The sequence below is a fragment of the Bacillus rossius genome, chromosome 1 (assembly GCF_032445375.1).
Source record: "Bacillus rossius redtenbacheri isolate Brsri chromosome 1, Brsri_v3, whole genome shotgun sequence".
NCBI lineage: Eukaryota > Metazoa > Arthropoda > Insecta > Phasmatodea > Bacillidae > Bacillus > Bacillus rossius.
Genome location: NC_086330.1, coordinates 315905453 through 315921897, shown reverse-complemented (window position 1 = coordinate 315921897; position 16445 = coordinate 315905453). Strand labels below are relative to the sequence as shown.

Below are 16445 nucleotides of genomic sequence, written 5' to 3'. Positions count from 1 at the left end.
ATTAGTTCAGGCTCACATTCACATGTTGTTTTTCTATTTAAAGTTGAAGAAAGGTTTTTGTTGCATGACCTATTCATTTAAATTGTTTGGCGTGCTCTTGTATACTCCATTTTTAAATAAACATTCTTTCCATGAATGGGTTTTGTTTTTTATGAATAACTTTGCCTAACAAAAAATTTGTTTTTCTCGCATAAACGTCGCACCTCTACTTTTCAAAATTGATTTTAATATAAAATTGCGACGATTATGCGATAACAGACGGTATATTTCATGTTAATAATAAGAAAATTTAGATATTAAAATTATCTATAAACAAAGTATCATTTCCAATTGTTTGGGATTATTTTGCACTGGTAGGAAACTGAGTTCATGTTGAAATAATATATTGCTGGTTACATCAGGTGATAGGCAACAACTTTTTGTGCTTCAAATACAGTCATATTTGAATAATACATTTTTTTGTTTTTCTTTTTGAAATTTTGAATGTTCGCACATTTCCAGGAATTATCCTTTGATAAGGAACCTTCCCATTTGGTTGGAAGGATCATAGGAAATCGAGGCAGGTCGAAATCAGTTTGGCAGGACAGTGAACTCCAACCTGGCCTAGTGCCTCGTTGCTCTGTTTCCAAGGATTGCTTCTGTGTAACAGTAAATAAGGGTTCTATTTAAAAGTAGATACAGTTTTTGATTTCTGGCTATGATACTCTGTTCTTATCTTTTTTCATTTAAATCATTTATTTATCTTTGTTACCTTTTGCATGTTTAAAAGCTTTAGTTTAAACTGCATGTAACTTTTTGTGTGTGCCTCTGTGTTTCACTTTTTTCTTTGTCCTGTTAGTGGTATGAAGCCAAGCACTAGTGAAGTCAGTCTAGATCCTTCGTCCAGAAAAGGAAGGTTAGATCATTTTTTAAAAGCCTCTTTGTTTCTTTTCTCTAAATTTTTTTAAAATTTTTTATATTAATGAGTATGTTAACTACATTAGTGTTTGATATATATTTCTGTAATGATAGACTTTTAAATATTAATTTTATGGTAAGTTATTTTTACAAATACTAACATTTTGTTGTGTTGTGCAAATATTTTATGGTGTGTGATATGTGATGAAATTAATTGTTAGTTTTATTGGTATTTTGATTCTTCTGTAGTCTACAGTAAAATGTAAACTATTTATTCCCAGTGAAATGTGCAACTTAACATTTGCAAACTTTTTTTTTGTGTTTAGTTCTGTGGTCTTTATTAACCCTTATATGCATGATCATCATTTTGCATCTGAAAACCTTGATCTCGGCTGTATTCCTTGTATGGTTGAACAAAATAAATTAATAACTTTTGTTTATTTTAAATGAGTCTATAAACATAGGATCTCGGCTCGCCACCTGCTCTGCACAGAGCATATTAATAACAACTGCTTGTTTTGTCATTCGTTGCCACCCATTAAATTTATGCTCCACAATTTCTGAACATTCTGTATTGTAAAAAAATACATTCTTTCACTTGCTGGCTAAATATATATTTTCAACTAAATTTCATTGCTGTCAAAACTGAAAAACTGTTTAAGATAAATTTGTTGGTCAAATTCATTTCATAATATTGTGTGGGTCTGTCAACAAAATTTTAATTTCAATAGTCGCATATCCAGTTTTCAAAATTAAAATTATTGTACATATCTTTGACACTATACAAGGAATAAAAGTCTGTTGCTACATGTAGTTATGTTAAATTTTATTGTATGGAAAGTGGTTTATCCATCTTCAAAACCCTGAATTTGCTGTATGCATTATATACCAAACTGTTGTGGAGGAAGAGAAATGATGTTTTATATAGTTGCCAGGTTTTACTTTAATTTTTCATGTTTTTCTGCATGGAAATAGTGATACCTCATGTTTTTTTTTTAGTTACTTTTTTACTTACAATTTGATGATTGTGAAGTTCAATAACTAAGTTCATGATTGGGCTTAAAACAGTTAACTGTAGTAGGCCATGCAAAATATTTTACATATACGTCAGGTTTCTATTTTTTTTCCTTGTCAGGTAAGTGTGCTTGCTGAAAAATATTTTAATCAAGATTCCAAAAATTCATGGACCACATTGTTTGCATAATAGGGCTTGGGCATAACATTCCTAACAGACTCCAACAACATTTCTATGTTACAAGATAATAATGTTACTATCTTAATTAACCAATTCGGAAAGGCCATTGGCAGCACTGAATTTCCAAACATTGCAATGGAAATATTTTTAATTTTAGCTGTTCCTGAATGTTAATAATAGTTTTGAAAGTATTAATGTTCGTTTAATAGAATTTTTCTGAGAAAAAAAATCTGAAACAATACAGGGCTGACAGATAACTTAGTTTGTTTAATCTTATTTATGATTTACATAATGATTTACATATAAAAGATTTTTGAATATCCAAGTTGCACTAAAATCAAGATTTCACATTAAATAACACAGGGCTGACATATCACTTAAAGTTAGTTTAATCTTACTCATTGTTTCCCTGTAAAAGCTTTTGAATATCCAACATGTGATTATACACAAAGTCCGAATTGTGTAAGAAAATCTCACCATAAGAAGTGGACATATGAGATGCTTTGACATTTTTATGTCTTACTCAAAAACTGAAAATTTCATGTTTAACTATAAACAGTTTTTAAGAACTATAAGATTGGATGGATTTGTTTTTTTTCACCATGTGAAATAATTAAGTTCTTTTTAATAGAGTAGACTCCCGATTATCCAGGTGCGGGTTATCTGGTTTTCGTGGTATCGGGGCCATATTTCCACAAACCATGAACATAAAAATAATTCATAACATTTTATTTCTGTACGTGCTCAATGGCAACAGTACTTTTGTAGCATTAAATACAATGCAGTGAATTAGTAATGCAACAAATTAATGTGACGAAACATGAAACAATATTTTACTCCATGTCTATTTTTATTAAAATACTCTCTTGTTGAAAAAAATGCATTTGACTAGCGCTGTTTTGATTAGCATTCTGTTTTACTAAAATGAATTAGGGCGTTACTTCTGTTACAGTGTTTCTCTAAATAATTGTGGGGGGGGGGAATAATAGGTTTTTTTTGTTACTTTGCTTTAAATGTGTTTCGGTTATCCGTGGACCCCTTGCCTGTCATTACCCCTAATAATCGGTAATCTACTGTATATTTGATTATTGTTTCTATCTTTGTGGGAGAGTAAAATAAAATTCTTTTATCATTGCCCTCATTTTACATTTTCCTGGTTTTTACATATTTTTGTCCTGCAACTGTACACAATGAAGGAAGCGAATAGCTGAACAAAAAATTGTTTGTTAATTCGTCATATTTACTATTAAATAGTTGCCTTGTATTTAATGCTACAAATGTGCTGTTGCCATTCTCGTGCACAGAAATAAAAATTCATGTAAAAGGAAAGAAGTTCTATTTATCTATGACCTCGCTACTTCAAATCAAGCTGTAATTTATTGGTGTCGTTACTTTAAAACAGCACAAATCGAACAGCGATACTTTGAGGGGTGTAAATGAAATTTGTATGTATTTTAAATTAAGTTCTTTGAATCTGCATAACATTTTGTATGATATAAATGTTATTTCTCTGAAAGTAACTAATGCTTCAGCTTCCATACAGTTTCAGCAGTTGAATTATTTGATCTCCAAAAATTTTCTCTTGAGCTTCCATGTATATTAATTAAGCCATCAAAAATTCTTAATGCATATAAATCTGCCAAATTAGTAAAATCATAAACAAAAAAATACTTTAATTGTATTGTCCTTTCATTTGGAAAAAAAAATATATATATATATATTAAAAATTTTTAGAATATAAATCCACCCAGCTCTTGCTAGTTTGAAATCAAATCATTTAGAGGTTGAAAAAACGTAAATAATAAGCACTTGCATCTATTTATTATCTTAATTCAACATTGAAGGTGGAATCTCTTCTGTCAATATGAACTCTCAAAACAGTAATAGCTGTCATCCCTTGTCTACAATTTATAGGTTTTAATTTTTATAAAAATGTGATTAACTTACACTTTACAACAAAAAATAGTGATTGATACATCAAAAATGGTATGAAGTTAAATCTATTTAGTAGGGACATGCATTTAATATTATAATATTATACGTTGAAGATAATATTAAAATATAATTCTGTAATTACAAAAAAAGTAAGTTTTATTTAACATTGTAACACATCATTCTCTTCCTGCCCGGTACACTGGTATGATAATGTTGGCAGAACCCTTGCATGATGTCCAGTTTCTCTTATGTTGCGTAGTCGTGTCAGCCCTGGCCGAGAGAAGGCTCCTGAGCTGCCTCACATCGGGCCGAGGTTTGCCGCTAAAGGAAGGTTAGAAACTGCTTCTCTACTCTGTCTTCGTGTTGTTCTCAAACTGTTATTGAGAGATGTGTTTATGTAGAGATGGTGCATGGATAGTGGCATTTTGTGCGCTGCCACTCTTTAACTCTTGTCAAATGTGTTTACAGTGTGATTGTGTTAGGAAACAACACATTTGACTGTAAAATGATTAAGATATGACAACAGTTGTGTATAAATCTGGGATAAAATCTATACTAGTAGCATTACGAACACGGTGCTATATTTTAAGTATTTTTGTAACTAAAAGTTGCAGTCCTACAGACACATTAAAACAAAACAACTTAACACATTTTAAAACACACATAACAACACTAAGTATATGCATTTATATCTGTTTTTGCTTAAACAAAAGAAATCAGTCTGTAAATATTTATACAAACATTATCTTATTGAACTGATTGACATTCAAGATTTAAAAATTAAAATTAAACCACAAAATTATTTTATTTTTCCTGACTTCAAATATATGTAGGTTAACAATTTGTTGTGTGTCTACCGTATGATGAACACTGTGCTATCTCTACATTTCAGTTTTAACTATGAGTTGTCAAATTGTAATGCCAACATTTTAACGTATTTTTAAAATTTCTTATTTTTTCTTTTTAGGACTATAAATTTTAACATTAAGTAATAAAAGATAGTTGTACTAGTTTCAAGTTCATGTTGGCACACCAATACGCTTAGTACATGCCCTGGTGTTCGCGAAAGTTAATATATACGAGTGAATCACGTGGGTCCACTTAGTGCTGTGGAAGTCTCAGAAATCTCGAAAATCTCTTTAAAATATATATATGTATATTTTTTCGGACAACTGTCTTCCCAATAATATATAATTATGAAAGACCTAGTAAAAGTGTCCTTTATCATAAAAATGTTTTCTAGGTCTCTCACACCATGTTTATAATTTCATGTTTATGCCATAACTTTGCTTTATGGACTATGACTATAAAATTTAACATGTTACTTCTCTTTCATTTGTTGTATCATAATATTTTCAACTGATATTCACTAATATAATGAGCATAAAAGTCACATAAGCATTTATAATCACTTTTACAACTTTTTACACCTATTATAATACACTTGGTAAATACATATTGAAAATATTGGTTATTGAAGAACAAATGCAAGAGAGGTGTCATTTTAAATTAACAGAAATAGTCCTCAACTAATAGTAATTATGAGAAAATGTAAAATATCAACATGGTGTGTGAGAGGACTGTTAGGTTTTCAGTGGGCACTAAATTCATCTTTTATGTCTTGTGAGAAAATTAAGAGATTTTATTATTTTAATATTAACTTATTTAAGTAGGTGGACATTTTCTAAACAAAAATTGTTAAATTATGGACATGTACATTCTTTCTGTTTTACATTATCCTGAGTTTTTAAATACAGTTAGTTAAAATTCAGGTAAAAGATATTCTGGATGATAGATTTATTTTAAAATTCGTCTATGCATCATGTCTTCATGTAATATGCTATTATATTAATAATTAAGTTTAAGTATAAAATATTTATCTTGTAGTTCAAACATTTAAAACAATGTTTGGACATTCCTTTAATTATTGGTGTGGGTTAGAATTGTTCTTATGTTATATCTTACTTTCTTTATTATTTGGAAATGGGGTACCATGTATAAAAAAAGTACATATTTTAAAATTATATTTTCTTCTGCTTCTGTTCACATGTTTTCTTTTCCCTGGTTCTACATTTAAATGAGTAAAATTGTTATACTGTACTTATTTCTTAGTTTTTCTACTGTTAACTATTCACTAGCACAATGCATATAGTGTAATACATTACTGCTAAAGCTTGCAAAGGGCAGCAGATTTTAAGTGTCCAACTCTAAAAAAAAAAAATATAAACTTCTTTAAACACGTAAGTGTTTATTGAATTCAATTTTAGGGTTTATTAATATGAAAGATGCACATTAAAAAGACAACCTAGGAAAAACATTGAGTTAAATTGGTCCACGGTAAGATACATATATATTTTTTGTTTTGGTTTTCCGGCAGATTCTCTGGTGATGTAAGAAATAGGTTCAGAGTAATGTTGGTTTTGTATTTCTGAGGTTTCAATATTGATGTGGGATTTGGGATCTGGGAACAAAAATCTATACTAGGAGTAGTGGGTGCTACATTATAAAGTGTGGGCTCCAAGGAAGTGAGGACCTCAAGAACTGTTAGTAAGGGTTGGTCTGACAGTGCAGCAGTAGCGGTGTTGAAACAAGGAAAAAGCAGTGCAAAAATACCTAACCGAAACATAAAATTGGTGCAAAACGTTTGTGTAAAAAAGGATGTTAGTTTTAAAATTTTTGTACCAAATGTTCATTTTTCTTTTATTCCCTTAACATTTTTATTCTATTTTGTGAATCTTGAATTGAATCTTAAGAATTTTTGGTTAATTCTTAAGAAAAGACATGCTAAGAAAAAATAACTTACAATACTTTTTTTTTTCCCTACTTCCTGAAATGTTTTCTGGTCATTGTCTAAGAGGGTATGTTTATATGTGGTTAAAATATTTTAATGAGTGGTTGTGTTATGTACATTGAAAATACTGTGAAATTGTTTGAATGTTTGTTTAGGTTAGGTTAACTATATTAAATATACTATGAAAGGATGGTTGGTAGGTTAGGTAGCTACATTTAAAATTAATAAAATCTAATGATTTTACGAAAGTATTGTACATGTCCTATTACTTGGCTTAAACAGGGCAAAACCTACAAAATGTGTATACTTCTATATGTTGTTATAACAACTTCAGTTAATTTAAATAAAGGTATGGGGTTAAACGTACGTAAAATGCATTGTGTTTGATCTTTAGGAACTTTGAAACCCCTACCAAGGAGGTGTGGTCACGAATGGTCATAGGCGTGTCCAGACATTTCCATTAGGGTGGGGGGGGGGGGGGGGCTGCTAAATTTTTAAATCAGAAGCTGAATTTAGAATGTTAAATAGCTTAAATACATAAATACATTCACTCATTGCCGTGTTTATATTTTTGTGCAGTATCAACGAGATATGTTTACTAGTTAATATTTATATCCGTATAATTTTTAACAATCTTGAAAATATGTTTTTTTTTTTTCCATAGACAATGTTTAAAGGGTACTTTCACATTTTTCCCTCTCGAATTTTCCAATAGCTTGGTCCAGATCTACCTTGAAATGAACTTTTTTTTAGTGAATGCAAACACAGCAATTCAGACAACAGAACTTTAACAAACCTCTTAATTTTTTTTTTTGCTTGGCCATTTTAAGGGACCTCGTGTTTTAAATAAACTAAGGCGGCTGTATTTCCAGAATGATAAAATGTTTAAAAATATTGTTAATTAGCATGCTGCAACACTGAAAAACAGTTTGAATGTCACAGTGCCAGGAATATATGAATATTAAGGAATGCATTAGGGTGAGTGATTACATTAGGGGGGGGGGGGGGGGGGCATGGCCCACCTGGCCCCCCCTGTAGGCACGCCTATGCGAGTGGTGTGGAACATTTTGGGTAGTGATCAAAAAACATGGGGGTACTAGACTAGGTTGAAAGCACGTCTGTGCCTCATTTTGAACCCAGTGGTTATTTAAGAGTGTAATCAAGCGCTACCCCTTACTACGTAAAGATGTGGTAAGACATCTTCGCTCGTGCACAGCTCGCTGCTGTGGAAATGTTCACAGTAAGTTGCAAAAAAATACATTGTAACATGTCTTTTCATATCATTAACAATTATTTCTTGGTACATGATGTATTGATGTCAAGTAATAAAAGAAAATTAAAGTTAAGTTAAGCCAGGTCTCAATATAAAATGCATAGTAGCTTCTCTAGTAAACAGTCATCCTACTTTCACTAAATAACCAAAGATATGAAGATACAAGATATATAACTTTGTGTTTGTGTTGTATGCACAGCACAAAGAGCAACATTTGTGTTTTTGGCGTTCATAAATAATATTAATTGGCATTGTAGTAGGAAAAAAACTACGTTCGAGATATGAAAATACTTTGTGGAAATTTGTTTCCTGTGTTACATATCTATGATGTCCCACAGGATATTTTCAGAAATGACAATGCTGAACTCGTGGAAAAAGCTTTTTTTCATGTGAAAATTTGTATTTTAACTAAATTTTGTAGATATTCGCTTGTGTCATGATTAAATCATAGTTATCACGTAATACGTCGTAGGACCACTATTTGCAAAAATGTCTCATGTCCCTAGTGATAGTTTGAAGTCGAAAATAAAAATAAAAACTCCAAGTTTTTAGCAAATCAAAATGGTATTAAATCAAAATTGTAATGAAAATCAGAATTATAATAAATCGGATAATTTTCTACCTTAATGCAATCCTGATTCAATGAAAGTTAGCATAATGGAATCTGTCGCCAATGCTTATTCCTTGTGGGCGGCCTTGGGCAAGGGTGTTGATGGCGGGTGGCGTGGCCCTGCAGCAAGGGGGCAGAGCCGCAGTTCCGCAACCCGCGGGTGAGGCTGCTGTGGGACCGCTGGCGGAACGTGTGGATGATGGCGTGGGAGCGACAGCGGCGGCTGCAGGAGAAGTACAACTACCTCCTGGAGCTGGAGAAGGTCAAGAACTTCAGCTGGGATGACTGGCGCAAGCGGGTGAGTGTGCTTTGTGGCCGTGGCCACAGGTGGCACATATTTGAGCACATTTGACTGTACTCCAGTCATCTTTAAACATTACCTTTTACCTTTAGTTTCTGCAGGTTGTCTCTCTTCATACTACATGTAAAAACTAACATTGTCTTTGACATTATGATTTGTGTCTAAGGTACGTGTAACTGTTAAAGATTTTTTAACTGAATCTTGTTACCATTACTGGTATAAAATTATTTATATTTTTTGTTGTCTACAGATTAAAGCTTTCTGAACTGATTTTTCTATTTTATTACACTCTTAATAGCATGTATTTGACACTATTTTAGTTAGTTGAAAAGATTCTTAAATACATTTGTTTTAAGAAGTGGTTGTGCTATCACTAATGGCACAATATTTATTATATTAATTAAGAATATTGATCGTAAATTCACTTGGTTAAAAAAAACTACTTCGTGTTCCCTTCAAGTGTTGTTCAAAAGCATTGTTAGTTCACATGTGAGAAGAGGCGACTGCTAATTTAACTTGCAATTTTGTGTGTCTTGTTTTTAGTTCCTGAAGTTCATGAATCATAAGAAGTCTCGTTTAACGGATCTGTTCCGCAAAATGGACAAAAACAATGATGGTCTCATCCCTAGGGAGGACTTCATTGATGGAATCATGAAGACAAGTGAGTAAAGAAATATCAGTAGCTCATTTAAATTTAAGACATTCACCATTCACGTGATTCAGTAAGTTTGTCACTGTAAGATGTTTTACACAGATTATATACTTAAAATAAGTATGTACATTTGTTTGGTTCAGAGTTTGATACATCGCGCTTGGAGATGAACGCAGTTGCGGATTTGTTTGACCGAAACGGAGAAGGTTTCATCGACTGGAAAGAGTTCATCGCAGCTCTCCGCCCTGATTGGGAGGAGCGAAAGCCAGCCAATGATGCTGATAAGATCCACGATGAAGTGAAGAGGCTAGTGATGCTGTGTACCTGCAGACAGAAGTTCCGAGTGTTTCAAGTCGGCGAGGGCAAGTACAGGGTGAGCAGTTTGTGTGCACTTGTTTCATTATGTCGACAGTAATACGTAGGGACCCCAGAAAATGGTAAATAAAACTGGCTCATTTCGGTGTAAAAAAATGACAAAAGCGGTGCAAAAAAATGACAAAAGCGGTGCAAAAAACCGGTGTAAAAATTAGCAAGCGGTGCAAAAAAATCGGTGTAAAAATAAGCAATCAGTAGAGACCCCAAAAAAATTGTGAAAAAATTATGCCGTTGGCGGTGTAAAAAAAAACCTTATAGCCTTACTGCTTCCTTATTTTCCTGGCCAATTTTTGGGACATAAGTTTCTCTAAGAGTGTTGGCTGATGATGGCAAATCCCCTGCACCTAAAATGTATACATAACTTACAATATACTTATAAATAGGTAGCATTTATAAGGTTATCGCTGAAAAATATTAATGGGCTAATTTATTCAAAACAATTCTTAGCCAAACCTAACCCAACCTTTTCTAGATTAGGTACTGCTGGATTACAGAGTCAAACCATCAATAAATCAGTCAAAAAATATTGTGGTGTGCTCACCATTTCACAATGCAATCCATCCTATTTATGTGTTTGTTAATCTGAGGTACTTGCATATTTATTTGAAGTAAAGGTAAGTTAATCGATAATATTGTAGGCCTACATATGCTTATGAACTTTTATTAGAGGGGGAAAACATTTCTAAATAAATAACGCTAACCTTCAACATGGGTGTTACACCATTCCCTCATAGCTGGATGATCAACTTTTTCCAAAGGAATGTTAACTTACAGCATCATATTAACAAAATCAGAAAAAAATTTCTTGTTTTCTGCACTTTCAAGCTTGTTTGCTTTATTCACGCTGTCGCCTATCGAGATTTGTTTAGACACGGTAGAATGCTTGACAAAATAATTGTCTCTTTTGTTTTGTTTTGTGTGTGTAATTTGCCACATGATTTTTGCACGTGTCTTTGCGTGTACAATCAACCCGCACGTTGCAGAACTTGCACATCATAATTTTGTCCCGCTGATCAAAAATATAAAATCATCCGATATTATCTCTCTTTTGCGATCAAACATTGTCGAAGTTTTCGGCATCTTAGCCACAAATTCAATTGTATCACAAAACTTGCAGAATGTGGACGGTAGTTGTAAACACTCATAGAAATGTGCACGCAAAAATGACTGCCATCTTAGCTCTATGCGATTAAATTAGGTTAGAAAAATCGACACCAGTGCGCCTTGCGGCAGAAACGACCATTATTTAAAACACGAAAACTGTGGAGTCAATTTGTTATGATGGTAGTGCGCACATATTGATTGTTGACAATTTTTACATTTTTTCATTTGCGATGGCAATATTTACTGCTTGTAAACAGAGTAATAAAAATACGTGGATTTCAGTAACGTGTCAAAACGAAGATAATATCACGGCACTAGTCTTTCAGTCTATTTTTATTTCACGCCTATGTTATGATGGCGCAAATAAATATAACTTGCGACATAAGGACATTATTTTGTGCGAAAAAGCGTGAACTTCGCGCGAAAATTCGTGAATTTCGCGACTGTCAAAATCAAAGGAAAGTCGCAAAATTCGTTTAAAGTATCAAATTTTCGCGTTATTTCATGAATTTCGCGCTTCACCATTTTTCGGGGTCTCTAGTAATAATACGGTATAACTTTTTCCTCTACTATTCTAAACTGTACAGAAGCACAAAAAGTTGAATATTAATAAAGTAATGGTGTGTGAGTTTTGTGAGATTTTAATTTGGTAAGTTGAGAAAAATGAAATAAGGTTCTTAATACATTAAAAATCACAGATAATCAAGCTGATCCGATTCTTGCATAGATAAAATTGATAATATTTGTTGGAGAAAACCAGCCCTTAAATACATTCTTATACCAAAATTAAATGCTACCATTTCAAGTGATAAATGTAGAAGTGGTGGCAAAAATTACGAGTACCAATCTAATAATGTAAAAGAGTAGTTTTTGTTCAAATTTTCACATTTTGAAAATGCAGGGTAATGGGCGATCTACCAAGTACTCTTCACTTGTGTTTTGCAAGCACAGATGTTAACAGTGTAGAGCCAGATATTGAGATATATGTTTTGTGTGGGTTCCAGTTTGGCGACAGCCAGAAGTTGAGACTCGTGCGGATCTTGCGCTCCACAGTCATGGTCCGTGTGGGGGGCGGCTGGGTAGCTCTGGACGAGTTCCTCGTGAAGAATGATCCGTGCCGTGGTGAGTATCTCCACAAAGTTACATCAGGGTCATGCAGGGCGGCAGGGTCTTAGCTGTTGTATAATGTGTCTGACCTAACGTGAGAAACATGAGAAACACAATAAACATTGGTCCTTGGTTAGCAGAATAGCTAAGCAGCCAAAATGATTCCTAGCACCTAAACTCCAGTGCGTTTCAGATTAGAAAATGTTTTTATTTTGCAGCATAAGATTAACATTTTTTTTTTTTATTTCCTGGGTTTGTGGTTGGTATTAAATCTCATTGTCTTATAGGAAGGATATAATAATATTTTGAACTGTGAAATTTTTTTACATTCAATTTCACTATATATATTTTTTTAACGTCTACCAGTTTTTCACTTTTTGTGTTTTAAGTTTTAAGTAACCTTTTTTTTAAAATCACGTATAATTTTCTTACATTCTAAAAACACCTATGTTTCTGTTCGCCAACCTTTTTTCTCCTAAATTTTCCTTGCAAACCATAGCCTGATAGATGGTGGTGAAGAGGGTGAATTAGATATTGGTAGAAAATGGTCTTACTTTGGTTTTTGTAATTAATTGGAAACCTGGTGTGATATTAATGAAGAACCATGGAATCTCTATTTTATTCTAATGAAAAACTTAATAAACAGGGTAAAATATTATTAGTATCATAACTGAAAAGTGATGGCTTGTTAGAAAAGTTGTAAGAAAAAAGGAACCACTTGTGTTAAGGGGTTTTGGCACTTTGTTGTCTCGTAGGGGTTTTGGCACTTTGTCTCGTTTTTGACCAAGTGAATATTGAGTAAGCATGCATAAAAAGTTTGCCATATCATTTGTTGCCTTATGAAGTGTGAAAATTCAAGAAATTCATGACTGCCGTATGGTGATGCTTCGTTCGTGTGACGAGCAGAAGTTTAGAAACTTGTTAAACTTACTGTTGCCGGTTTTCATGAGTTTTAATGATGTGCTGAATGCATTCAAGAAAGATTGCCATTTAGCTTTTATCAGCAAGTTAGGTATCAATCATTTCAGTATTGTAGCTTAAAAGTGAGTTTCCATGTGTGTGCATTCTCAAGTTTAATGATATGGTATGTGTCTATTAATCCAGATAAATAATCTGTTGCCAAAAAAAAAAAAAAAAGAGCCGATCTGTATTAAATAGCATTCAAAATTAACTATTTTTGAAATAAAGACAGTACTGTGATTTTACACCACATTTAACTACAGTCATTTTACTACATACATATTTAAAAAAAATGTATAATGTTAAGAGCTGTTTTTGAAAGAGGGTAATTTTGTGAGATATAACTTAATATTTTTGAAAGATTATCTTAAATAGATCTTCTGGAATTTGTATACGTACTTGTTAATTAGAGTAATAAAAGGAATGGGCCATGATGCAGAAACTGTGGGATTGTTATGCCCTGAATTTTAACATTTGAAATAGTAGAGGTACATAATTAATGGTATATGGTAAATGTACATAGTTCGAATATTCTACAGTTTCTGTTTTCATGATTGTGTATTGCTGCTTAGGTAAAAATATTGTTTTTGTTAATTATATTTTCTCTCATCCTTTGTTTTAATAATTTGGTTACTTTCTTTAAAAAAAAAAATTTATTGTGTTATTTTTAGTTATGTTTTTGTTACATGCATTATTTCGGTGAATGATAAGCAGAGAATTGTTTGTTAAGAAACTGTTAAGCAGATGGTGTTTTGGGATTGAGGTCTGGAATTAATTTACTAAACACACAGTATTTACTAACAGATAATTAAGGTGAAACTTAAACTTGTATTAATTATTAACTTGCAGTATAAGGTGAATTGATATGGGTTTTTTAAGCCAGATTACAGGGTATGGTTTGTCATGAGTTTACAATAACCTAGCTCAGTAGATAAGTTAAACAATAATCTCTCTTTGAACTAAAATATATATTTCCTATTCACAGTCACAACTCCTGAGGTATAAAATATTAATGGTGTTTGGTAGTTTATTTATTACATTTGTTTAGTTGTAAGTTCAACTCTGGCTAATTTTATACTTTTTCTTGAAAATGTGTGTTATCAAAGTATAAAATTAGGTTTTTTCCACCAAGAATGAAGTCATGTGTATATTTTACGTTGTATTGCAATAAATGAATGTATAATTTGTGTGGGTAAAATTTCAATTTTAAACTGGAAAAAAAAATCATCCTTGTAATTATTACTGTGTGGCCTTGGAAGTTATTATTTAAAATAAAAAATTGTTTTATCAATTAAAATTTTACACTTAACATGAAAGTAAACTTGCTTGAAATAATACTTTGTTTTCCATGGGGTGTGTCTGCTATATAAAGGAAAAATTCCTTGTTTAATTACTTTTATGCCTCGTGTGAGTGTAGTTATACTTGTTTTATAGTTTTGAAGGAAAACAAAATGTTTCCCACTTGATGCACACATTTCGATGCATATGCAGTATTTTTTGATGTAACATGATAATTATTTAAAATAGTAGACATGTATCAAACAATAGAATTAACAGTAAGCATTTTCTCTCTCCCTTTCTTTGTTGGTATAAATCTAATCATCCTTCACCTACTCCTTTCTCTTTTTAAAATTTTGCCCTAATTAAACACCAATATGATTTTTTTGAAACCCTACCTGACTTTGTTACTTCTTTTTTCCTTTCCGTCACAACACATTATTTGTTTCGCGATGGCACATAGTCGAAATGCTTCCAATTCCCGATCCCGGTAAGCCAGAACAACATGAGCCTTGGTGTCCGTTCAGCACCGTCTCGTTATGGTGTAAGCTGCCTGCTACATTTGGTGCAAGGTGCATGGTTTGCTTGTGGTTTGGTTTTTTGTGTTCTGCCTGTTCTTGTGCCTGAAGTTTCATCAAACAAGTGGCTTGCAACACACTAGGGTTAAACTGTGGATAAAAGTGATGCATTGTGCATTTTGAGTAGTCTGTAACCCTTTTCTGCAACTTGCTTGGTTGCCAAATTTTCTATTACGAACTAGGTGGGCCAGCTATTTCTAAAACTCAATAGGCTTGGAAAACTTAGAAAGGAAATAATGGTGTAAATGTGGGCTGCTCAGTTCAGCTGCTTTGTATTGGTATAACCCGTCTCATGTGAGCTTCTTTGGGTGATTTGTAATCATGTGGATGTGCATTCAAATAAATTGTGTTTCTTTTTTTATAATAATTATCATAAATAGGTATCAGTAAGCAATAGATGTAATATTAATTTTTTTTGAAAAAATTGTAATATTTAATTTTTTACATTTATCTTATATTTAATGTTTACCTCTTTAAAAACAACTCTTGATATGCCATGTTTTTATTTATTATTTTTCTGGTTAAAGTTTTAATATTTATTTCCTTTAATTATATAAATTAAATTTCTGCATTGCTATTTCATTTGGACAGTTTAAAATTCTGTATTGTAGAACATGCATGATTATAGTTTAGGCCATTTAGGGTTTTTCTCTACTTGAGATAATTTATTTAAACACTGTAGTATTTGGTTCTTAAATCATTAAGTATTAGGTATTTGCAGCTGTAGTTTCCTTATTAAAAATTTTAATTTGAACTGCAGTAAGAATAAAGTTGGTATATAATTTTAAGAGTAATAATAAACATAGTTTCTAAAATTTTGTATGTTTCAAATTTGTTCATTGAATCTATGAAATGATTTTAATCAGTGTATGTTAAGTAGTTAAATACTAACATTACAGCAAAAGTTGTGAATCTGCCAAAATTTTCGAACTTGTATTAAATTTTAAATAGCACTTTCATAATTTGCATAGAAAAAATAAAACACTGAAGGTTGTTTGAGTTTGCAGTACACATTTCTTACATCCAGCCTTCAAATTATTAAGTGTAAGCCATCACATTGTAAGTACACCCACCCTTCAAAGTAATTCCCTAATTCGTTCCAGGAAAACAAAGTGCTAATCAAAATAATTGGTTTTCCAATCAGGTCTGTATGCCTGCTGACTACCTTTTAATGAAGACACTGCTCCCGATAAAATTAATTTACTGTAGAAATATATGTCTCAATCTCTCAATACATCTGAAGTACGGTTAAGTAAATGTTGAATAACATGTTTATATAAAACAAACTAAAATTAAATTTAAAAAATTCATGTACTACATGTTTACATAATAGGGTTTGGGCATAGCACTCCTAAGGAAGCACTAACAAAATTTCTGAGTTACAAAATG

The 16445-nt window shown here is 32.1% G+C and overlaps 1 protein-coding gene across 36 annotated transcripts in view; it reads left to right on the top strand.

The window, feature by feature from the left end:
* LOC134527943 (dystonin) overlaps positions 1–16445 on the top strand; it is a 667118-nt gene that overhangs the window by 601162 nt on the left and 49511 nt on the right. For 18 of the 36 annotated variants that reach the window (XM_063360992.1, XM_063361021.1, XM_063361020.1 and 15 more), the window contains 6 exons: positions 839–895; positions 4287–4358; positions 8828–8999; positions 9546–9663; positions 9798–10027; positions 12138–12255. In XM_063360992.1, the coding sequence (XP_063217062.1) occupies positions 839–895; positions 4287–4358; positions 8828–8999; positions 9546–9663; positions 9798–10027; positions 12138–12255 (767 nt within the window). The remainder of the gene's footprint in view (positions 1–838; positions 896–4286; positions 4359–8827; positions 9000–9545; positions 9664–9797; positions 10028–12137; positions 12256–16445) is intronic. The other 18 variants (XM_063361024.1, XM_063361019.1, XM_063361018.1 and 15 more) reach the window with 1 other exon arrangement.